Below are 24,673 nucleotides of genomic sequence, written 5' to 3' on the forward strand. Positions count from 1 at the left end.
GTATAATCAGGCAATAGGAGAGTACTTGAGATTCAAGGCTAGTCGTGTATTGAGTGCGAACCGACAACAAAAGAGTAGGATTTTTGTATCAAGTACTCAGTACGTACATTCCACGCTGCCTTGGATGAAGTCAAGCTCAAAGGGCGATTCCGCCAGCCTTGATTAGTCATCATCACAAGTAGCGTCAACAAAGTGAAGTATCGAAAAGGTGAAGGAGAAGATGATAGTTGGTGCGATAGTGGATGACAAGACTACCTTATTTAACATATGAATGTTTCCCCAATTTGAAGGGCACATGATTCCAAGCCTCGTTTCTCTTCCTTTTAATGTTAATAATAATGAAAGAAAATGATGATGAGCTTTAGTCAAAGTCGATGGGACTACTGTGCCGCTTTCTCCACGGCGCACGCGAGCTGTCGGTCATTGCGCGCCAATCACAATCCATGCCCTCTCAGCGTCATTCTTTTGGAGACCTTGCCGGGCCTCCGAAATTTCCGAAGGGATGAGAGTTTCGATGGATGGTCGTGCGAGCGAGGCATTATTATTCCTTATTAGTTCCGGCCGGGAACCCTACGGCACGATCAAAAGATATACTTTATTGGCGGGAGAAGCTGTGAAAATAAGTAGATAAAGGTAGTAATAATCCAATACATTACCAGACATGAGCCCCCAGTGCTTATATTTTGACTGTATGCGGAGAAGAGGTGTCAGCTCTGATTAAAACACCCCACCTTCATTGATCGATAGACTTGATCTTTTCTTCCTCCACTCACTCCTTCTCTTGTCGCCTTTCCACTTTTCTTCATATTGTTATAGTATATTTATCCGGGGGGCGATCATATCTTGTGTGGTAATTTGTATGACCCCTGCCCCTGGGAAAGGTAGAAAAACATTCCTTCGCTTGCTCTCACTAAAATTATACTGGGCGATCATAGTGACGGAATAATACCCGTTTGGACCAGGCTCTGAAATTATACAGTATTCCACGTCAAATCTTTCCACTATAGATGGTCAAGAGGCGGACGAAGTCGGGAAGTTGCTGCAACGGAACAATGGAATAATACGGAAAAAACAAACCGAAAAGGATCCTGCCGTGGGGTTTATTTCCAGCCCTTGATCCCTAGAGTACATGCGTCGTGATCCTGCGCGTCGGTGCTGGTATCCGACCCTTCTCGAGGGATCATGGCAGCGTTCAGCCCCACCTTTGTGCTGGGCGTGTGCATTCTGCTCTATCTGGCATCCTTCGTCGTCTTTGCCATTGTACGAATCGTCACCGGTGTCTCCATTCAACGAATCGGTTATTTCTCTCTGCGGCGAATAGCATACACTCCTAGAGATGGCGTTCAGATCGAGCTCCGTGGGCTCGGGCTCGTGCTGCATCGACCTACGTTTGCTCAACCAACCTGGCTTAGTGTCGTGCTGGAAGAGCTGCAGGTGACGATTGATCTGACGGCTCTCGGCGGTCAATCAGACGGCGATGCCGTGCTCAAGCAAAATGCCGCTTTCGACAATGCCGATGGTCCCTCGTGTGCCATCGACCCCTCCGAAAGCCATGAAGCATCGCTCCGGTCGGCGCAGGCCGAGCTTCGTGTGAACCAGGTTTTGAAACGGCTGGGAGAGATTAAGGACAAGATCAAGCGATTACATCGAAAATTACACTTGCTGCGGATGGTGGACCTCGTTGCGACCAATTCGTCCTGCGCCATTGTCGACGTCGGATGCGTTGAGGTGGGAAATCTCACGGTTGCGGTTGAGACAAGGAGTAAAATGGTGGAAAGGAGTCGCCTTTTTCAGCATCAACGAGCGCCTTCCAAGGGACAGAAGCCTGCTGAATGGATGTTCTCTGTACGTCGTGTGCTCTTCACCCCGTACGGAAAAGAGTCCCTTGAAGTCCTTGATCATTGCACCCTCAACATCTACGGCCTCCTTTACCAACACCTCGACGGACTGCGCGATGCCTGCATTGCTCTGAAACTCGGCCGAGTCCACATCCCATATGACGACCTCGTAACATGCCGAAATCGTTACCGTCGCTGTCGCTATGCATATCGAAGATCGCATGGCCCGGAGGAAATGGAGGAGATCTCTTTGACGGATGTCATGGAGGAGTGGAACATTCCTGGGAGCCGCGAGGAAAAGATTGTGCAGACAGTCTCCGAGTCAAAGGAATTTGCAAGCTCCATACTACGTGGCATCGAAGAGATTCAATTTGCCGTCAGCTTCGTGGGAATGTCCAAGTCGATAAGGTCTCTACAGCCTTCCGGTTCACCGCTCCGATTGAATATGGCCATGAAAGAAGTAGGAATAGATCTTCACCGCTTAGACCAGGGCAGCCCGAGCCATCGCATGTATTTTGCTCCAGGCGATGTGGCGCACCAAGCCCTGGTGGCCGCCATTTCCATCTCCATCGGCGTGGATGACGGCCAAGGGTTGCCCGAAAAGCTTGTCTATATTCCCATGGCCACGACGACTATCAAGACTACTCTCCCATCCAAGTCCGTGCAAGTCGAGAGGGAGAAGGATGTTGCAGAACGAAATCGAAACATTCTCTTCGCCAACCTAATTGTGACCTCTCCTTCAATCGATTTGGATCCGAAGCACGTCCCTCTAATCTACGCCCTCTGCCAGCCGCGGCCACAACCTGTTGGAGTGCCGCCGCCGCAGTCAAGGAACCATCACCTTATATCTCGCCTTCTCCCAAAAGCTAGTGTCAAGATTTCTGTGCACGAGCCCGTGGTACGGGTTTCACTTCCGCCGGCGGCCCGCGAGAAGAGGGGCGGCGATGACTTTGACCTGCTCATCTCCGCAATATCGTCGGTGTCCTTTGACCTCGAATCAATCCATTCCGCTGAAGGCGAGCTTCACTATTCCTTGGCGTCTACCCTTCGCATTGCATCACACCAATTCTATTATCAAACTGCTGCCGGTGAGAAATATGATGTGCTTTCGATGGACAGCATGGACTTCAAGATGCAATTGAGTGCTTCTCCGGAAATTTACGTCGTTGCATCTGGACATTTCCAAACACTTTCTGTTCACTTTGTCCGTCCCGAGATCACGGCTGGAGTTCGTCAAATTGTGCGACAGCTGCGGCGGGATGTCAGAACTGAAAAGATGAAAGCTCGCAAGACAAAGAGTCAACCCAACTTCCTTAGAAGGCTACCTCCATGGCTCCTTCACTTTAGCTTGCAAGGTTCGGATTTCGGGCTGGAAGTTGCTGGCGTTGACCAAGAGATATCCGAGAATGCTCGCGGCGTTGCTATTCAGCTGGAATCTTGGACCGCAGAGTATAAAGCACAAAAGGACAGCACGCCGAGCAAGAGATCTACCAGGCGACGAACATCAAGTCGATCTCTGCATCCTGACGAAGTTCTCGTGAAACCTGGCGCCTCCCCTCTCGACCCGAAACGTCAGCGAGACCCGACTAATGGGAGAAGATTGGCTTTTCATGTACGCGGACTTGAAGGATTTGTTGTTGAATCAATTGAAGCCTGGGAACAGGATGCATTTTTATCTATTCCTAGATTTGAAGTCGCCTTAACTGCGTCTGCTGATTCGATGGGGCCAGTATTTCACATCAATTCACATGCCAGGTTCATTTCCCTGCAGTATTCTCTCTATCGGCACTACGCTATCGGGGTTGCTGCTATGGTTCTTCGAAAAGTCTTTTTTCCAAAATCAAAGGATCGCGACGGGATGAGGCAATCCGAACAAACTCCATCGGATGATCATTTGAAACCTGCTCGCGAAGCCTCGACGGCTGAACTCGCTCCGGAATCTCCTCCCGAGTTTATTCTTGTGGACATCAAAGCAGCATTTTTGCAGATCAAAGCTACCATGCCTGCAGATCCTCCAATGCTTCTTCAGATGTACCATCTTGAAATGGGCCGCCATCGCTGGAGCGATTCCTTCCTAAAAGCCCGCCTCATTCGGCTTTGTGCAGAAGCTCCCAAAGTCAAAGGCACGTGGGCACGGCTTTTCAGCCTGAAGAATTCTCGCATGGACCTCCGCGAGAACCGTGAAAAGCAAGGCTCAAAAACAACCAAGGAGAGATCAATCGATATGTCCATGGATGGCATCAGACTTGGCGTCCCTCACCAACTTATCCTTCACAAAGTATTCGATAATTTTGTCAATGTCACCAAAGCAATTGAGCAGCTGCACCATCGCTTTAAGACAGAAACAAACGAATATATTCTTGAAAAGCATCCTCAGAAACCTCGAAGACTTCCAAAAATTTCCGTACGCTCCAAGCTCCTTTTATTTTTATTGGAAGACGGCGCCTTTGAATGGAAGCTTGGAAATATCTATCGAATGGGCTTGATTGAGCAAAAGCAAAGACAAGCTCGAGAAGAAGCCTTTAAAGCTAAAGTAAAGCATTTGCAAGACCGAGATCAACAAAGAAGTTCTTCTAGATTTCGACCTCGTGCGGAAAATCAACAGTCGGGAGAAAAGGATACAGCAAAGGATACAGAGGGTAGGAGCAGGGAACGGGGTCGAAGCGATCCTCGGTCCGCCTTCAGCAGCAAGAAGATGCGTTACAATCCAGAGGGAACATGCGGATTGAGTGATACATCCCGTGTCACGGTCAAGGAAGCATGGTATCGACTACAACAGCATAATTCGGCGAGCTGGAAGAAGCGCATTGACGGAGCCATGCAATTCCAGAACCGAGCAATGAGAGAAATACGTCAGACATTTTGGGGCTTAGATGAGGTGCCAAATGATGTAGAGGACACGGAAAGGATTTTGGCAATTCCCGACCGGCCTGGATTAATGGCCACCCTCGTTCATAACCTCCACATTCTTATCGACAAACCATCATTCCCCCTGGAGGAGTATCCGGAATTTCTTCATAGGGTTGGGAAAGGGATGCCTCGCGACATGCAATATTCCCTTCTCCTGCCAATGAATGTCCAAATCAGCATGGGTGAGGTCCGTTCGACGCTCCGAGATTATCCGCTGCCGTTACTGCATGTTCCCGGATTACGATTAGACCAATCGCCACGCCTCCCGAGCTTGTCATTGTCAACAGACTTTGTTATCGCTGAAGAATTTCGAGACGCAGAGTCAACGAGGCATGTCAGGGTAGAGATTGTGCCGCCAGAAAAAGTCAAACCTGCCTCAAACCGGAGAGGATTTGCCATCGATGTTCGGAGGACTGTATCACCGGTCAAGACGTACTCGGATGTCAACATCGATATTAACACCGCGTACGCGACGAAAATTACTTGGGGTACATCCTATCAACCGGCGATTCAGGACATGATGATGACGATCGAGGGATTCACCAAACCACAGATTGATCCCTCTGACCGTGTTGGCTTTTGGGACAAGCTACGTCTTAACACGCACTCTCGCATCAAGGTCAACTGGAAAGGAGATGGAGATGTCCACTTAATGCTAAAAGGTAGCTCTGCTTGGTCCTTGTTGCCTGTCAAAAAAGATTGTTGCATGCTGACAATGACTTGATAGGTTCTCGTGACCCTTATGTTGTCACGGGCCACGGTACTGGCTTTGTTATGTGCTGGCGAAATGACGTGAAATGGAACATTGCTCAGGATGAAGATCCAAGAAAATTCATGACTGTAGACAGTGGAGAATACGTGCTTGCGATTCCCGACTTTAGTCACCATGCTCGCCAAGCTCTGGAGTACTCGGGTCATGATTCAGAGAGCGTGTCATCGGATAGCAGTCATAAGAATAGGGCCTTGTTTCGAAAGGTTATTATGAAGCTATCGGGCAACGTGCGGTGGCTCGCAGGTCTAGTTTTCGAGCAAAACCTCGAAAATGGCCAGCGTTCTTTCGAATTTAAACCTCATTATGATGTGATCCTCAAAAATCCAGAGTTTGCCAAGGCTCCAGAAGGACAGGTAGGCCATTTTGCTCTCGGAACATCTTCTTGCAAAACATCCGCTCACTGTATTCGATTAGGTTTATGACGCCATGAGAGGATTTCGAAGTCATCACTTGCACCTGTCTATTGCAGTTGTAGCGCCTCTCGATCGGGACTGGTCAGTGAACAATCTCAAACCGTCATCGAGTTATAATACTGTGCATCTCTCGCCTCGATTTTTCACGCATTTCTTCAACTGGTGGTCATTGTTCTCAGGAGCCATGTCTTTGCCAATCCGGCAAGGCAAGCTTTGGCCTGGCATTGACAAATCAAGCAAGAAATTCGGCCGTCATTTGGCCACCATTAAATATAACTTACTTTTATCGCCCCTCTTCATCAGCCACATCTACAAGCACAAGGATGCGGAGGATTACAGCGAAGACGCCGTTGCGGCGACAGGGTTGAAGCTACGCTTGGACAGCTTTATGCTTGATTTGCATCAACGCCGAGAAGAATTTGCCCCCAAAGCAAAGGGACGCAAAAAGGGTCCCAAAACTAGTGGAATGAGAATCAACCAAGCCCAGCTGGATTTCATCGCAGCCGACTTTCGAGCAGTCTCTGCGAACATTACTGGTACTCGACAAGAGGACCTCAAGCATGCAACGGAGGAAACACTAGCCTCTTACCAGGAGCTGGTACCATCTGTTGACATGTCGCGCTTTCAAATTCCCGACAATGACTTCTCCTGGATCGATATGGATGATTTCGTTGAGCTAGACTGGATCTTACCAGCCGAAGCTAATCCCGAAACAAAGATTATGCCTCTTGCGTTCACACCGCGTTTTACATATTTCCGGCAAACAGATCATTTGGGCTCTGGGTCTGAAGACACTACGAGATTCAGCCCCTTTGGCAATGAGCCAACCCATTACTGTGTCATGTCTAATGAAAATGATCCTCGCAGAGTTCAATGTGATTTGATCAAAGAGCGGCTCGAAAATATTGATCAGCAAATGGAAAGTAATCAAAGATCGATGGGAGAAATGGAGCTGAGGGTGATTAGAGACGAGAAACGCAATGATGCGGATGCGCATCATGAACTTCGAACACTCCAAGAGCACGATCAGGAGCTTCGTTCAAGGAGGGAATTTCTAAAAGGGCTGCTAGGACGCCATCAACAGATTCTGAAGGCGAATACTGCTGTGAATGGAAATAGTACAACGGATGAGGCGGGATCCAATTCAGATGCCGACCCTACTAGTGGTTCGACTAATGACACGTCTGACGCCGCAGATGCAAATCTGGAACAGGAGCCCCTTTCTGAATACGCCAGCGACTTCAATAACAGGTTTTTGATCCACAATATTCAGCTAAAGTGGAATAATCCTCTCCGCGATATCATCATGCGCTACATTCATCAAGTCAGCCAACGACGTGGCTTTGTCTATTACATGTCGCGGAAAGCTGTCAAATTCATCATCGACATTGTTGAAGAGCAGAATCGGGCCAAGGAGAACGGCGTGAAACCGTCAAACGCGTCGAATGTCTCGTCCAACCCTCAGTGTCCAAACTGCAATGTGGACGAAGAAGATGCGGCAAGCATTGAAGATCGCATCCAGCAGCTTCTGGACGATGCGAACAAATTTGTCGATGCCGATGATCCAGAATCCCATGAAGCTGGCAGAAAGCCTAGCGCCGACGATGCAGATGAGATTTCGAAAGAGTTCACGTCTCAGAACAGTTACCATATCCGCCTTGTTGCTCCACAAGTCCAGCTGCAAAGCGACAAGAATACAAATGCAGCGGTCCTGGTCACTGCAAAGAGCATGCAGCTCAAGGTAGTTCAAATTATGGACAAGGACCGTGTAACAGATAACATTAGCGGTCTGGTCCAGCGCCGTTTCAAGGCCGATGCTGAGGCAGTTCAATTTTTCGTTACTCTGCAGAAAGACTTTTCTACCTTGAATCTTCACATGTATTCTGGTCGGCGGTATGGCACAACTCCTAGTTCCTTCTGGCCCCCGTGGGTACCACTGGAGGTTATGTTTGATTTCCGATCCAATCCATATGGCTTTTCGCGTGTTGTACAAAAGACCTCTGCCAGTCTGAGGTACGAAAAATTTAACACTCTCCGATTGAAGTATAACGACGAGGTATCAAAGGGGCAGCTTGGCCGGGGCGATATGCCTGAGCAGCTTCAAAGTCGCCTAGACCATCTGTGGATTGAGTTTCCCCACATTAGGGCGATTTGTGACTCCTCACAATATTATGCGATCTATATTATTGTCCTTGACCTTCTTCTGTACAGCGAACCGTTGGAGAAGGTGCGAAGCGAAAGGCTGGAGAAGATTATGCTTGCCTCCGACTTCAGTGATTTACGAGGAGCGCCAGAGTTGATTATCTGTCTTCAAGAACGAATTCGCCGCCTCGAGGAGATCAAACTGCATTTCCAATTAAACGCTCGGTATTTGGACCGACAAGGTTGGCAGGATCGAGTTGCACTTGAGCAAGACTTGACCAATTGCGAAGATGAACTATTCTTTATGATGAAAGCCATTACCACTTCTCAGCGCAGGACCGAAGGCTTCCAAGATAATGAGACAAATACATTGTTGAGGTGGAATCTTTCTGCGACTGAGATTGTCTGGCATCTGATGCGAGAGCAAAATGAGCCGTTGATGGAATTTCAACTCAAGAATGCTGCGTACGACCGCATGGATAATAGCGATGGGTCAAATTACAATTCAGTCGAAGTTGGTGAGATTCTAGGGCTTAATCTGCTCCCTGATGCCGTTTATCCAGAAATGATTGGTCCCTATTTTGACGAGAGCGCCAAAGCTTTCGCCGAGGGGCGAGAAGCAAAAATGCTGCGGGTATACTGGTATATGCTAGAAGCAATTGCAGGCATTCCAGTTATGGATCAGTTCGAAGTCAACCTTTTCCCGATGAAAATCCAGCTTGAGCGTGAAGTTGGCAAGCGGCTTTTTGAGTACATTTTCCCGGGCGTCGGCTCAAATGCCTTTGATAATGGCAATTTCTCCCCTTTTATGGTCAAGCACATGCAGCCTGTCACGGAGGAGAAGGAAGACTTTCAGCGGCATGCCTCGGGCGACAGTATAGAACCATCAACTAGCGGCGTTAATGGACAGGACAACCACGATGGGGATTCTTCGGACCAAAAGACCGATTCAAGCTCACTGGCGGTGCGACTCAAGCCTACACTAACGTTACCGGACCGGCGACCTCGGTCGTCGCACAAGCAGACTGGTCCAGCAGGAGGAGCACATCATTTCCGACTGTTCCAGCATCAAGATAAGTCCCAGTCGGGAACCCGGCTGCCAATCCCGCGATCGATCAACAAGCAGAGCTCGACAGATAGCCTTCGCAAAGCATTTAAAAAGCCAGAACGATCCATGACGAATAATTCGACACACAATGCGAATGGTAGCGCCGAACGTCCAAAGCGCTTCCCACTGCAGCGGAACCACAGCAACGAAAAGCAAGCTCGAGAAAAACGCCGAGCATCTGATGATCTCAGTCAGATGATGGCACGTGCGTCCAACTATATGACGTTGGCATACGTCAAAATTCCGAGTGTTGTTCTTTGTTTAAGTTACAAGGGCCGCGGCGAACGCAACATTGAGGACGTTCACGATTTTGTGTTCCGACTGCCCACGATAGAGTACCGCAACAAAACGTGGTCTAATCTTGATCTGGCGCTTCATCTGAAGAAGGATGTTATTCGGGCTTTAATCTCTCATACGGGAGCCATCATTGGCAATAAGTTGTCTCATCATCGGCCGAACAAGGTTCAGCAGAATCGTCTTCGGGAGCTTGTCAGTTCGTCCGTTATGCTTCCTTTGCCCGACCATGGCCAAGGGGGCAGCGATTCGAGTAGCATGCGTGAGGGCGACGATCGAGATCTGTCGCCCAACCCTTCTGGGTCTCGACCGGCTCTTATGAATCGGTCGGAATCGTTTGCGTCAACGACATCGGCTGGAGGACGCAGCAGTGTTTTCGCCTCAGAGCCGCCATCGGCGCCGGGGTCTATCATGGAAGATGACGAGCATGAGGTGAGTGTTTCCCGACCAAGATTTTGCAATCGGAAATTTTATTGATGATTTTTTTTTAGCAGCCTGATCATCATCATCATCATAAGTCTCCTTCCTTTTCAACTCCACTTGGTCGCCACATAACCACTCTCAGCCAGTTGGCTCGTCAGAGAGGTTTGCCCCCGGAAGAGTCTGAAGAAAGGTAAGACAAAGTGTCATGGCCTCGTTTTAGATGTTTATTTGTCTGACAGACTTTGAAGCAGTTTTCGCCGCAAAGGAAAATTGCTTCTAGGCAAGAAGCTCCTCGGAAATTCCGAGTAATATGCATCAAGGATTCTGACTCCTCTGTCAACCTAATGTACATTCACTCATGGCCAAACCTTGGCGTCTTTTTCGGTCCTCTTGACACTGTTATTTGATTTCATATAATAACGATTCCCCAGCAAGCTCTTTCTTTTAATTGAGGGGTTGGCGTTGTATATTTTCATTCTACCGCGGGCGAGCCGACTTTAATCGAGTCGCAAAGTTTATTTCTGCTTTCCGTCTTTATCATGGTACGTTCACGTTCAACGATCCCAGCTTTTTGGGACTGTCATCTCTTGTCCGGAGAGCGGCGACAGTTCCTGGATATGGGTATTATTTGTGCACCAGGCGTATGATATACAGGGCCTTTATACTTGTCGCTTTACGGAGGTATACCTTGGTATGTTTTTTTTTTTTTTTAATTGTCGTGTTTTCCCTCATAAACAAAGAGGAGGATTTTCAGATTAGTGTATTTGTATGTGCTGTACAGGACTGGTATATAATGTATTGCTACACACTGTATATATAAAAGATATGTACCTTATTAAGAGATACAGTCTCTGGTATTGACAAGCTAAATATGTGTCCATCTCTTTCTGCAGTTTATTGTCTGTTGTAATGCTTTTGAAATTGTCTATGGACTTTGGTGCTAGATGAATCCCACCATGGCTTTCTTTGGACTTTGACGTACTCCCGAATCAATGGTGAAGGGTTCGCTGTAAACAGTATGCCAAAACGGAAAGGCAACTCCACGTGATCCCTTGGTAAGCCAGTCATTAGACAGCTAATCTATCTGAGTAGGAGATGACCGATACGTCATACCTGATTGCTACGGAGCAACCCACCTGAAAACATAAGGTAAGGTAGTTAACTATAGCCAGAGTACATACGGTCCCGCTAACCCCGAACCAGCCAAACGACAGGACTACCAATGCTTTTCCCCGCTTCCCCACACACTTAACTACGCTTAGTCATTAGTCTTATTGGGGTTCAATGTGGGGAAGACCGAGGATCCCGAGGACGTTGAAAGGCTGACAGTCCCGTAAGCCTCCATCCCCCCGCGCCTCTAAACGCCCCTCTCGTCATTGTACTTACCGTGTATCATGTATAAGAAACCTTAGGTAGGGAGGTAGGAGGTAGGTTGTCCAACGGCTGAACTTGTACGAAGTATTGTCTGCTGTAATAATCCCGTGCAGAGACTTGGAGAATCTCACCCCGTTGTCTGGTTTGTCTGATTTGTCTGATTTGTCTGGTTTGTCGACTCCCGCAACTACCTACCGAATCCTCCAAAGAGGCCTCTGCTACTCCGTATAGTAAGGTAACTTTAGCCCTAGCTTACTGCACCTAAACCCCGTAATCTACCCCGGAGAGCGCTCCTCCGACCCCAAACTCCCCTCCTTCGTCTCTGTCACCTTCAACCCGTCGTCAGCCCTCGGCTTCCTCTTCTTCTTCTGCTTCATCATCGTCGTCGTCGCAGACTCGCATCGCATCCCAACGCACTTTTTATATTTGCGTTGCTCGCTCTGCTCGGGGGCTTTGGTTATAAGAGACACCAGCCAGAAAGATCAGCGAGGAATAGACGTCAAGTCAAACTTGCCCTCCAGTTCGATTCGTCGAGCATTAAGACAGACGCACGGAAAATACGAAAGAGGCTCACGGACGAGTGACCGCCAACGGTTAAACAAAAAACCAAAAAAGCAAAAAGAAAAAAGGAAATATCAAAATGTCTACAGGAGGAGGATACGTTCCCCCGCCCTCAGTGGGCCATGAAATTGGCGTCATGTTTGGCTTTCTCGGTGCGTTTTTTTCCTTCCTCTTCTCTTCCCCTCCTTTATTTTCTTCACCATCTTTTAAGGTCTACATACTTCAACACGTATAATACGATGATTACTGACTTTTTGAAGGAGCCATGGCTCTATCCATGGGCCTGTACGCAGTGGTATGGAACATGGGCCAGAAACGCAGTGCCGCCAAGGAGCTCGAGCGCCGCAAGTTACTCACCGAAAAGGGCATCGGTACGCACTTGGACGCGCCGCAGATGTCGACATCGGCGTAGTCGGACAATGGTCGTAATATGGGTCGATATAGCCAAGCCATACGTCAAGCGAGTTACGGGGTGATAGCAAGTCTAGGCTTGGAGCTCCCGAGATAGTATGCTTCGAATGTGTTGACTGTCATGTCGATTTGTCCTTTGCGTATGTTTATCAATGTTCTTTGTATGTGGAGTTATTCCCTTTCTCTCTCTATGTGGGTTTTTGTTAGTAGTTTCGGGTTTGCTTGTCATGTTTCATTTGAGATTCCAGGTTTGGTGTACCGCTTGACGAATGAAATACGCATGCGATGTACTGCGGATTCTATGGGTACTAGGTCTGGGTTATCTAAGTAAATTGAATTGTTACGGTTTTATTTCTCCTCATTGTAGATGGAAACGTTGTGATTTATGAATCATGTCAATGTCTTTATTAATATGATCCAATGCAGTTCAAGTATCTCGTGGTATAACTGTACATGAGGCTCGCCGCTTGAATGAATACGATGTTCGATAGATGCAATGTGTAGGGTATCTCCTCCTCCTTTCTTCACATGAGAACGAGACCACAAAAACAGTTATCTTGGGGGAAAGTGACCATATGTGGTCATGATATGAAGGAGGATATATATAGCGGGAGCGGGGGATGATGAAAATGAAAAGAAAAGAATAAATAAAATGAAAATGCAAATACTAAAAAATGAAGATAACAGAAATAATAATAGAGGGACTATCTAGCTCCGGTAGAACAGACAGGCGAACTCCACCCGACCGTCCAGCGGACACTGCCCATGATGAGGACCAAGAGCGCAAGAGACACGCCGACGCTGACGAGGCCGTAGACATACGCGTGTCGTCTTCTCAAGCCATTGAGTTCCATGACCCAAGTGCTCACGGTGGTCAAGCAGCCGCAAAAGCCGTCCATGATGCCCTGGAGGACCTGACAGCCCGTGACGCCGCCGCCGACAATGCCCAGGGATGCTGCCGTACTACCACCGCCGCCAGCAGGAAGACGGACGTGCTGCAAGTCATACGCCATGCCGAGCACAGCAGTGCCAAAGACGTTGACGGTAAACGTGCCGAGGGGAAAAGAGGCGACGAGGCCGTTGAGCAGCAAACTCAGGTAGAAACGGAGCAGGCAGCCGAGCGGGGCGAAGACGATGGCGAAGACGGCCTCGCCGCGCCAGTGGTCTTTTGAAGAAGAAGAGCGGTCAGGAGGCCAGATGGCGAGAAAGACGGCGCCGAGCCAGGACGTCCACGCGACAAAGACCATGACGCGGTCAAAGACTTTGCGCATAAAGAGGAACGGGAGCGTAGGGAGGACGGGCTCGAGCAAGAGGGCGAGGTGTGCGCCGATTTTGAGCGCGGACATGCAGAGACAGAGCGTCAGGATGAGGACGGCCAGGACGGCCATGAAGCTGTATCCGCCGTTGCGGGGGACAGTGGATGACGAAGATACAGCCACGGGAGAGGGGTGCGAGACGGGCGTGGGCAGGTTGTTGGAGAGCGCGAGAAAAGTGTCGCGCATAAAGGACGAAAAGGTGGTAAAGGAACCGCAGAAGCCCGTGGCGAGGCCGATGAAGAGCGGCAGTGTCTTTTTCACTTTGACGTGGGCGGCGAGCAGAGCGGCGCGGTCGGCGGGCGGGGGCGGGGGTGGTTGTTCTTGTTGTCCTGCTTGTTTTTCGGTGTCGTCAATGGTAGATGAGGATGCGCCGTTGCTCTCTCCATTGGGAGGGGATTCGTTGGGAGGTGTAGAAGTGGTGGTCGTGGTCGTCGTGTCTCCCTCTGCGTCCGCCTCGGCCTCGGCCTCGGCCTCTGCTTCTGCGACTTTGACCGATTTGCCCCATTCTTCGCGGAACAGTTTGCGGTCTTCACTGAGGAAACCCATAAACAGGCTGCCTGCGAAATTGGCCCAGAGTTCGCCCATGGCGACAGGTGCGCCGGGGTACATGGTGAGCCATTGCAGGCCGAGCCGGGCGAGGGTGCCGAAGATGGAGAAGAAGATGAGGTAGGAGACTGTGTAGAGTTGGGTTGCGTTGGTAGAAGAGAGGGCGTATTTGCGATACCATGGCCGCTCTTGCTGGGCCAGGGCTTCGAGGCGTTCCTTTTCCGCCTTTCTCGCGGCGTCCTGGGCCGCAACATGCGCCTGGGCAGCTTGCAATTCACCGGCAAGCGACGCGCCGCGACTGCGCCGCCGCTCGAGTTCTTCTCGTCGGTGCTCCTTTTCCCACGCGCGCGACTCCTCCAGCGACCGATGCCGGTAGTATGCCGCCTCGTGGGGATTCTGGAGCGGAGACGGGCCCGCGAGTCCGTCGAGATTGGCAAAGTTGTCGGGGAGATCAAACTCGATGTGCTCATCTCCTCCTCCTGCTTCCGGGCTCTCTGAACCAAACACTGACGACCGCCGCCGTCGGATTGCTGAAGACTCTCTGGGGGCGCCACCACCGGTGGCAGTAGCACGTCTGTTTGGCGGTGGAGTTTGAATGGTTGCTCGTCTTCGGATAGTAGTGCGTGGTTGGGTGTCTTCATAGGGCTCATCAATAGGAGGCGGGCCCAGCTCGTCGAGATTTGCATATCTGTCGGGCATTTCCAGGCTCTGTTGTCGTTCTGCGTACGAGGGATGCCGGCGAAGATGGCCCAGCTCGCCGACCATGATGCTATTTGCACGAGATCGGCGACGCCCGCGGCTCCGGCTTTCCCGTCGTCGTCCTTGAGGCGGTGTAGACGACCGCTGGCGCCGCCCCTGTCGGAAATCCTCGAGCGTCGTATGCAAGGAGAAGCGCCGCTCATCGGGGTTCTGCACGGGATCAGGCCCGACTTCTCCCAGATTGGCAGCATATGGGATTGATGATGATGTTGATGCATGGTCTGCTGCTGCTGTTCCACCATGATGCAAGCTGTGTGACCGTCGTCGACGAGAAGATATCGAAGGCAGCCGGGGTGAGCTGCGAGGACTAGGCTCTTCCGGATCCGCCGCTGTCGGGACAGGTCCTGCATATTCGTCCCCTGAAGTATCCAGTGGCGCAGGAGCAGCCAGCTCGTCCAAATTCGCGGTTTCGCGTCGTTGCAACGACATTGCGTTTTCTTTCTATTTTTTTATTATTCTTATACTTCAAAGCCGTTATAATATCGTGGAAAAGAGAGCGTAAGGAGCTCTATTCCGTCTCGCACCGACAAACGTGCCCCCCTCCCTTCCGAGCGCGGGACGGAGCGCTGTCTCTTTCTCTTCCCCTTTTCCAGGTTGTTAAGCGCCAGGTCCCAGGGACAGGACGGTAGATATCATCGGACAGGCCGCAGAAATAATTTTTCTCTCCGTCTGTTTTGTTGAACAAAAACCAAGAGGGAAGCTTTGCTGTTGGTTTTGAGAAATTATATTCAATTCACGTGATCATAATTTATATCCTGCCGGTCCGTGATAGCCGCCCTAGCCGGATAAGGACAAGTCTACTCTGATTCGTCCAAAGGGTTTCCGCCTCGTCCTTTTTACGTTCCACGCGAAGGCGCAAGGCAGCGTACCGGTACTTCTTGGCTCTCGTCTGTTTCCGTGCCAAGCAAGGTGTCTGTACCTTATCTCTTCTTATCAGCCTATCGGAGCTGACTCCCCTCCCCCGCTCCGCCTGGAGCGAGTTGCGGCAATATGTCATGTCAACAAACGACTACACCTCATTTCCTAGAGCTGACTGCACTCTTTAATTCTTTCTGAATGCTACTTTCTCTTCTCTGAATCTACTCGTTTCATCCTCTCCTAATAAATATACAAGTAACATCTCGAGTTATACTCAAATACTCCACTCAACTTACACAACAACAACAACAACAACAACAACAACAGCATCCCCGGTGTCCACTGCGATGACAAGCCTCCCGTCCAACGTCCGCGTCTCGACGCATCCATGCCTCAAAGCAAAGATTTCGCAATTGCGCTCATCTTCGTCTCATGCGCGCGTTGTCAATGCGCTCGTGCATGAGATTTCCACAATACTAGCCTGCGAGGCGCTGGCCAGCGGACTGACTACGAAACCTGGAGACACCGTATGTCTATCTTTGCTTGTTGTGCACTAGCTCTATTCTGTTCCTGTTTGCTCCAGAATATCAGCTCCACTCTATTCTCTTTCCCTCCCTCCCTCTACGCTTCCGTCAAGCATACATTCGAAACCCTTATAGGTCCTCTGTATCTAACACGTATCCCGGGGACAGGACACCACTCCACTAGGATACACCTACACAACCGACGGGATCAGCCCGACACACATTTCGCTCGTGCCTATTCTGCGCTCCGGTCTGTCCATGGTAGAAGGTAATTCGTCCCATTCCTAGTCTTTCTTTGTGGAAGTCCTTTGGCATCCCAGGCCTTCCTCTCCTCTCTCCCCTCTCTCCTCTTTCCTCTCTCCTCCCCCCGCCTCGCCCTTCTCTCCTTTCTATGCCCTGCAACATCCACAACATACCCACTATACTTCAACATGCACAAAGAACACCTCAACTATTCGGCCTTTCCCTTCTTCCCCTCCCCCCCCCCCCCCCCCCCCCGTGGCCCAATCCATCTACCCAAAAAAAATTAAATAAAAATAAAACTGCCCCCTTTCCTCCCCTCAACCCCACCCACACACGCACAGAGAGAGAGAGAGAGAGAGAGAGAGAGAGTCAGAGTCAGCGAGACACATCCACCCGCCCACCCAAAAACCTAACCCCAACGTAAACCACTAACCCCCATCCTGCAGCATTCCAAACCCTCCTCCCGCACTCCGTACCCGTGCACCACCTCGGGCTCTTCCGCGAACCCAGCACGCTGCAACCAGTCGAATACTACAACAACCTGCCGTACCACCGGCCATCAAGCACGGGCGCCGAGACGAGCGCCGCGTCGGACCTCGCGATCCTGCTGGACCCGGTGATTGCGACGGGCGGGACGGCGTCGGCGGCGATCCAGACGCTGCGGGAGTGGGGCGTGAAGAAGGTGATACTGGTGAGCGTGGTTGCGAGCGCGGCGGGGGTGGCGCATGCGGCGGAGGAGTGGACGGACGGGGTGCAGGTGCTTGTGGGCAGCGTGGATGGGGAGTGCGATGAGCAGGGGATGATTAAGCCGGGACTGGGCGATGTGGGGGATCGGTTGTTTTTGACGATTGGGAAGTAAGTTACATCGCGGGGGGAGGGAAAGGTGGGGGGGGGGGAAGACGGGATGACGGGAAGAAGAGAAGATGGGAAGACGGAATGACATGGATATTTTTAAATCTGTTAGATATAAGATACGAGTACAAGAAGGAGAAATGAATGATAAACGAGTAAATGTCTTCTCAGTGGAAATGTTTTAAAGTAGTTGTTTTTTTGCAGTGTGCTTATTGCTATCGAGTGCCTGGTTTCTTGTTGTGACGTCTCTTGAAGACATTAAAAACAGAATTGCAAGTGCTTAGTTCTGTGGCTCAATCATACCATAGTTATTCAAATCAACATATCAATACCGGACCCATCTCAAGTCAGGCTGATACATAACGCCAAATTCCATGTGCTAAAAAAGACAATATAACAAAGACACGAAAAAGAGAACAAGTCAATAAGTGACCGCTGCCCTAAAATCGCCCATACCACCATATCACTGCAAAAATACCCAGTATAACTTCCGTCACCAAAGGCCCGACAAAGAGGGCGGTAAACAAGCCCGTTTGCAACATTGGTGCTGAGAGCGTTCCCCCTGCATTCTTTTCTGGACGATAAACCGTCTGATTCACAGTCATATTCGGCTGGTGAGAAAAGAAAAAAGTATTTCCAGTCTCATTCCCATTAGGGCCAATGGGACTTGGAGGCACCAGCTGGTCGGGAATGAGGCAGGTTGCACGAGCATCAGACGAATCTTTACATCGCCGAGCGTAATCTGCATGCCGGCTATCTAGCGACGAGTTAAAGTAGGCTTTGACGTACGATATACTCAAAAAGGCATCTTCTGTAGGAGGCCCACGAGACCATTTCGAGTTACCGTTGCTCCAGTGGTTCATAATCAGATGACCGGGTTTCGTCGGGACCGCATCGGAGCTATCCCAAAGCCAGTGACCGTCGGCATAAAAAGAGACCTTTCCAGGTAACCAGTCAAAACGGTACTCGTGGTAGTCTTCGTCAGGGCGGAAAGGCAGCTCATAAAGGCGAAATGTAGTAGTATGGCTGGCATCATACCCTGCTCGAGCAGACTCCGGCGACTGCAAGACGAGATTAACGGGTGAAGATGAGGAATTGAGCTCACTGGAAAGAAACTCAATATCAATTTCTTGAGTGTTGTTGAAAAACTTGGAATTACGAATAAATGTCAGTCCATGTCAAAAAAGAAAATAGGGTATTAGACATACCCAGAAGAATGCTCCACAAGTCCCAGGTGTCCCACTCAGCTTCATGGCAATACGAAAACTTCCATACAAGATATCGTCCCTTTGGGATGCGACTTCAGCCGTTCCAACAAGCCGTTCACTTTGGCCATCAGCAGCCTGTTCTGGCTCAAATTTGCGCACATAGAGCCGAAGACCAGGATCACCACCAGAGACAGTGGGCCCAGAGTAGGAGTAATCATCCTTGATCGGATTCTCGATGACATTCATCAGTTGCCTAGCCTCACCGTAAGGTCCACGCGCTGCTTCTGCAGTGATATTGTACTGCTGAGGTACCCAATCCGTATCTAGGGTGATGTTTTGAACGTGGAGGAAATCCGACTCCAACAATTCGGTGAAGACAATAGGGTCATTCTGGGAAGAGCTGCAGTAATATCCGCATTCACAGTCGGCAAATGCTTGAGTGAGTTAGCCAGATCGTATTTTGTTTGCGTCAATAGGCAAAGAGAAGAACTTTCCAGAAGTGACAGAAAGTGTGGGAAGATGAAGTGAAGCATTTCAGAAACAGTACAATGTCCGACTCACCGACTCTCAGCGCACTGATCAAGACCAATGCCACAATCTTGATGACATTTGAAAGACATATTCCAGGCGCCAAAACCGTCGGACGCGGAGAGATGTGCGGTAAGAACTCCTCACACGCGCGTATGATCGCACCAATCTTCATATTTGAGATAAGATGCTCAACTGGAGAAACCTCCTTTAAGAAGGTGACGGGTGTCTGATGGACTCGTGGCGACCTGACGAAAGCAAGCTGATGCCTCCTCGCAGGAGTGCGTATTTGTACCTTTGACTAACGAAGTTGAGGCAATTTTTATGAGGAGGTTTGATCTAAGAAATACCAGATTTTGTTGTGAGATGTTTGGAAAGAGGTTCAATGGAGCTACCTAGATCAAGAGTCGACAAGGACAGACTTCAGATGAAAGGAAGAGTGGGAAGAGGAGAGTGGGAAAAGAGAGAAAGAGAAATCAGAATATAGATAGGGGTCTAAGCAGGAGCTCTATGCTTGAAAAAATGAGGCTCAAGAGTTCGGTGGTGGGAAAAGACGTGAGTGAGTGAATGAGATCGGCCTTGGAGAACGTAAAAGGGAGTCGAAGTCCCCGCAGCTGGCATCTGCTTAGTATCCTATTGATCCTATTGTCAACGTATTTAGAAAGAGCCTGTCTGCAGCGCCTTCTCTTCCAGTTGAACTGCTTTTCGAACTGTGATGCTCCTGAACAAGAAAGGCAAGAACTAAAGAACAAGGCCCGTAAATGAGATTAATTTCCATTGGTGGGCCAAACTTAGGTCAAAAAAAGGCCGGATATCGGCCATTGAAATTCCAAGATGCAGAGAAGTGAATATTCTATGCCGGCACAAGGAAATGATGCCCCTAAATCCTTCGGTCGCTCCTTCCATAGTTGCAATGACCTACAGGAAAGTTGTACTGGACTTTCCTTGGTACATTTTAGAGTATGACGTACGGATGGACCTTACTCTAAAGGCACAGACTGCCAAGGTATCAGCCTAAATCGCTCGACCTATAAAACCAAATTTGATGAAGAAGAAGAAGAAGAAAGATAATAATATAAATAAGAATAAGACTAATTTGCAGTGATCAAGATCGTCGTCGGGGTTGGAAGAGGCTACTTGGTTTGAGCTCTTTGCCCAGAGGAGTTGTTTCTCCGCAAGGATATTGTAGCCGACGACGTACAAGGCAAGAATAAACGAACGAGTACGTTACCGCACCTTTCAATCGTTCCAATGACCAAGCAAGAGACCTGACACAATCATGTCCAAACAACTCGGAAGGTTTGCTTCAGCAACACGTTATCTCAGCGTCGGCTCCATCGCACAGAGTGATCAAAAACAAGGTAAGAGCGAACTTAAGAGAGAAGAATTTCGTTGCTTGTAATTAAATTTTAAACGCTTATACAACAATTTAAAAACATGCTAAACTTGCTCGAGCAATAAACAAAGACCAAGTGGAGATGCATGCTAGTTAGATGCCAGCAAAATCCAGATAAACGAAGAGATAATACTACAAAGACAAATGGAAAGTCAAAGATTACTCAGAACATGACGAGGGAGGTCCCGAAATGAGAAAACAAAAAAACAGCGCATAAACAATAAAAGCATTATTACGATGACTGAATTTTGGAATAACCAGACCAGATACTTTTCAGAGGCAAGCACGCTGGCCGCCAAAAGTTCAAGTTCAAACAAGGACAAACAAGAAAAGCAACGAGATCCGAAAAAGGAAAAAAAAAGACAAACAGACGCAGAGCGTAAGCAACAGAAATATATATAAAACAAACAGAACAAAGCTTGCAGGCGCAGAGGCGAAGAAGGGACATGTGAAAGAATTGACTCGGAAGAAAAGACAAAAAAAAAAAAAAGAGGCAAACAATAAACGGCTATATCGAACAAGGTATACAAAAAGGAGAAGATTAGGCAATAATACTAAGATGCAAAGAGGGAGTATCGAATCGAAAATTAGAATAATTTGAGTCGTCGGCGCAAGTCCCCTGCCAGCGGAGTTCTTGCAACCAGACACTCGGGAATATTAAGTCAAAAGGGGAATCTTTTCCAAACGACCGAAAAGAGAAAAAGAATCCAAGGGAAAAATTCACACGCAGAGAGACTCCCCAACCACCTCCGTATTTGCCCCCAAACCGTAATAACCTAGCCGAAGGACCAAACCAGAGATGCAAGCGCAAAAAGACGCTTTGCTGACGCAAAGAATGCCCAGGGAGTATAAAGACGGGAAAATGCAAAAATCACAACGCCCTCCCCAAGATTGGGAAAGGTGTGCGGGGAGAAGTGCCATTCTAAGAGAAAAAATGAGGGAAGAGAAATTCGTAAGAGGTCGTAATGATTAGTGTATGCGTGTGTGGTTTGTGTAAAGTAGAATTATGTCTTGAGCAGACCGGCTAGTAAGCCAGTTGCATAGGCAAATGTTCCTCCATCCGGTGAGAGCACATCGACGGAGTAGATGAACCGGAGCAGGATAAATCGTCGTCATAGCTTCGAAGTGCTTGAGAGTGAAGCTTGAAGGATTCGCCGACCAGTTTGGTGATACTAGGAGATGGCGTTAGCAAGGAATCATGGAGGTTCAAACACGTCTCAAAACTTACCCCCAGACCACAACCTCATCCAAAGTGCTACCCCAAAGCTGCGCGACTGTCGAGCTGAGACTGAAACGAGGTGGCTCAGCAGAGTCCTCATAAATGAGATTTCGAACCTTGTTGTACATGGAAAGCTCCTCAGCACTCAGTGGCTCATCGTCATGTTCCAGGCGATAGAGCCAGAGACTGAGGATGACCATGAGGTCCACTCCGCACAAAGGATGCTCAACGCTCCAATTGGTGGGCGACGTTCTGGCTACCCAACGGATACCCTGGAGAGCAGCAACCTCGAGACAGTCAAAGCAGGATTGCATGACCTTGGTCATCTCGCTAGACCGCTTAACGTTGTCTCGCGCATGTGTCATGGCAGCCGCAACCTCATACGGATCGTGGTAGCGGAGGGCCTCCTGGACAGACTTGAGGTCAACCTCTAACCGGGCGAGCGTGTTCCGATACATGGCAAGTGCGTTGAAAATCAACGGATGTCCTTTGTGCGGGGCGCTGATTTGCACAACAATGGTTTCCGGTTCGCAAAGATCGAGCGAAGACTCCCAAGTCTCTAGAGCAAGTCGCAGCTTATACTCGGTCACCACATCCTGAAGAGCTTCCGGGCTACGCTTGTGGTACCACACCTCAAGGAAGAGCGCATTGATCATGACACGAGTTGCGAATGCGCTGTATCGAGCCCCAACGCCCTGGAAAAGCTTGTCGTGTGCTTCGCGAAAGGTAATAGTCGCTGCAGCTTCCCGCCATGACTCGTCATCCGATGCACCAGAATTCCACAATGACTCCGACGACGGAAGTTCCAAACCGTCAAACTCATTGAAACTCATTCCGGGAGTGTGGTTATAACTCATGGTAAGCAGGCCGAAGAAGATGTAGACGGCATAGTAGGTGCGACGGCATCCTTCATCCTCAATCCATTCCTCATGTGTCAAGAGCGCGCCCTGACGTGCTTCGCCGCGTAGTTTGAGCTCATATCGATTACCGGCCACCATCTATACACGTTGAAGTTAGCCAAAAAAAAAAAAAAAATCAAATCAACAGTGTGAGAACTTTTGGGGGCAACAAACATTTGCCAATAAACTCTTAATTGAACACGTCCATTCCAGTCCTTTCGGGTCACCACTCCAGCTAGCAAAAATCATATTGAGTAGCGAACTCTGCATTGTCCACAGAGGGCATTTGCGCGAGCTAAAATTTTCCTTCTTTTGCAAGAACTGGGACACCAAAAGTTTGGAGCCAACATGGAACATGTAGGCTTGGTCGTGCTCAAACGCATACAACGCGCCAATGGAGCAAACAGCCAACAACAGCGTCGGGTTTGCCTTTGCCGGATCAAACGAAGCCGGATGCAAAAAGGGCATGTGGTGGTGGAACATGGTAAAGTACGTGGAAAGGAACCGGTTCAAGTCGGCCCGTCCTGGGAGACGGAAGGTCTCCACAAGGGCATCTTCGCTATCGCAATGCGCAATATTAGCCAGAATGGCGTGTCGATGCGCTTCGCTCTCGACTTGAGGGCACTTTGTCACGGTGAGTACTTGATTAGGCCCAGGAGACTTGCGATAGTCCACTGGTGACACCGGACCAACCGCAGGGTATGGGGAAAATGCGCCAGAGGCACCGAGGTTGGCAGAATTGGCCATAGAGTCGCCGGCCGAGAGCTGACGCTCCATGATGGGAGCAAGTTGGTTCACAGGAGGTTGGGCCGTGCCTGTGCTGGTCAAGGAGGCTTGCGACTCAAAGGAAACATTGGAGGTTATCGAGTGGGCCTTGGATTGGGATGCGGAACGTGGCATGAAGGAGTCCCAGGACACGGAAGGCAATGACGAATAAGGCATCGACGGCTGCAAGAGCGTCGCACCGCTGGACGACATGGTCGTTTCTGGCTCATGGCCCAGAGATGGTTGCTCCCGACTTGACATTGCTGCGGTAGCCTTGTGGTGGAGATCGGTCATCAGCATGGCTGCCGTCTCGAGGTCCACCATGCCGTCACTGCTCGCTTCTATTTGCTCGATGGTCGCCGTGTCAATTGCGATGGATGGCTTAGATGGTCCAGCCATGGAAGAGGTCTTTGGGCCCACCCGTCGCTTGGCTTCGCTATGGAGCGGCACACCGCCGTCCTTGGCATGTACGGTACGATCATGGCGCAAGAGCAAATCTCGTCGCACAAAGGTGCTTCGACATTTGAGGCATTTGAACGGACGTTCTTTGGTATCTGCACAAGTCGCATTAGCTGGGAGGTGTCAACTGGCGAGAGATGATGATCAAGTAAACTCAGGCTATAGAACCCGCATACATGGAGGACCTTTGGAGAGATGGAGAGAAAGGACTTACGCGATCTTTCGTGTCGACTGCGATGTTCGCTACGACTAAATGCTCGATTGCAGAACTGACACTTGTACTTCTTTTCGGGCGCAAGAGAAGACTTGCGCGCCGAAGCGTGCGATGTGGAGCCGGCAAGAACCGTCATAGCTGCAGCTGGCATCAAACGATGAGAGCGAGCGAGATGTGGTGAAGCAAGAAGATGGTGAAATCTCCTCGTGGCGGCCGCAGGCGCTCGTTGGCGTTAATTAGGCGTGTGTTGAAAGTAGCCTGAGTTGCTGTGCATTCCTCGATATAGCTGTAATCATTGATCGATAACAGGAGGGGTCAATGGGGGTCGAGATAATCGTTCGACCACGAGCGGTGTCAAGGGACGACAAGGCGCGTCTAGACCGGACGGATATGGGGTATCTGTAAATTAGAGACGTCGCGAGACGCTTGTGATGTCGTCTTGGTGAATGAATATCCCCGAACACCAAGAAGCCCGGCAAAGAATGCGAGGAGAGCAAGAAACAAGGAGGAGGGGAAAAGGAGGGGAGATGTATGAATTAAGGATGAAAGAATAGAGGGGAGAAAGGAGGGAGGAAGAAGGAGGATGGGGGGGGGGAAAGGGTAAGTTGTAAAAAGAAGAGGAAAGTGTAAAGGAAGAGTTA

At 49.6% G+C, this 24,673-nt stretch overlaps 6 protein-coding genes across 6 annotated transcripts; 3 read left to right on the forward strand and 3 right to left on the reverse strand.

Annotated features, from left to right (window-relative positions):
• Positions 1 to 1,182: 1,182 nt before the first annotated feature.
• On the forward strand, positions 1,183 to 10,209 carry L228DRAFT_264904 (hypothetical protein; the record flags this gene model as incomplete). Its single annotated transcript, XM_018334634.1, has 5 exons — positions 1,183 to 5,410; positions 5,476 to 5,873; positions 5,935 to 9,909; positions 9,969 to 10,090; positions 10,152 to 10,209. The coding sequence occupies 5 exons, from the start codon at positions 1,183 to 1,185 to the stop codon at positions 10,207 to 10,209; spliced, it is 8,781 nt and encodes a 2,926-aa protein (XP_018192073.1).
• Positions 10,210 to 11,914: 1,705 nt separating this feature from the next.
• Positions 11,915 to 12,247, forward strand: L228DRAFT_264905 (hypothetical protein; the record flags this gene model as incomplete). The annotated part of the gene is made up of 2 exons (XM_018334635.1): positions 11,915 to 11,987; positions 12,096 to 12,247. The coding sequence occupies 2 exons, from the start codon at positions 11,915 to 11,917 to the stop codon at positions 12,245 to 12,247; spliced, it is 225 nt and encodes a 74-aa protein (XP_018192074.1).
• A 689-nt stretch (positions 12,248 to 12,936) lies between these two features.
• Positions 12,937 to 15,296, reverse strand: L228DRAFT_279707 (hypothetical protein; the record flags this gene model as incomplete). Its single annotated transcript, XM_018335713.1, has 1 exon — positions 12,937 to 15,296. The coding sequence occupies one exon, from the start codon at positions 15,294 to 15,296 to the stop codon at positions 12,951 to 12,953; it is 2,346 nt and encodes a 781-aa protein (XP_018192075.1). The 3' UTR covers positions 12,937 to 12,950.
• Positions 15,297 to 15,881: 585 nt separating this feature from the next.
• Positions 15,882 to 17,371, forward strand: L228DRAFT_242996 (PRTase-like protein). Its single transcript, XM_018331575.1, has 3 exons — positions 15,882 to 16,252; positions 16,418 to 16,517; positions 16,939 to 17,371. Exons 1-3 carry the CDS (start codon positions 16,073 to 16,075, stop codon positions 17,349 to 17,351), a joined length of 693 nt encoding a protein of 230 aa, XP_018192076.1. The 5' UTR covers positions 15,882 to 16,072; the 3' UTR covers positions 17,352 to 17,371.
• Positions 17,372 to 17,510: 139 nt separating this feature from the next.
• Positions 17,511 to 19,286, reverse strand: L228DRAFT_226306 (glycoside hydrolase family 16 protein). The gene is made up of 3 exons (XM_018330416.1): positions 19,114 to 19,286; positions 18,553 to 18,986; positions 17,511 to 18,492 (listed from the first exon to the last, which is right to left on the reverse strand). The coding sequence occupies exons 1-3, from the start codon at positions 19,253 to 19,255 to the stop codon at positions 17,785 to 17,787; spliced, it is 1,284 nt and encodes a 427-aa protein (XP_018192077.1). The 5' UTR covers positions 19,256 to 19,286; the 3' UTR covers positions 17,511 to 17,784.
• A 2,214-nt stretch (positions 19,287 to 21,500) lies between these two features.
• On the reverse strand, positions 21,501 to 24,168 carry L228DRAFT_235582 (hypothetical protein; the record flags this gene model as incomplete). The annotated part of the gene is made up of 4 exons (XM_018330738.1): positions 21,501 to 21,648; positions 21,705 to 22,693; positions 22,769 to 23,913; positions 24,033 to 24,168. 4 exons carry the CDS (start codon positions 24,166 to 24,168, stop codon positions 21,501 to 21,503), a joined length of 2,418 nt encoding a protein of 805 aa, XP_018192078.1.
• Positions 24,169 to 24,673: the final 505 nt, after the last annotated feature.

The sequence above is a fragment of the Xylona heveae genome (genome assembly GCF_001619985.1).
Source record: "Xylona heveae TC161 unplaced genomic scaffold L228scaffold_1, whole genome shotgun sequence".
Classification (NCBI taxonomy): domain Eukaryota; kingdom Fungi; phylum Ascomycota; class Xylonomycetes; order Xylonales; family Xylonaceae; genus Xylona; species Xylona heveae.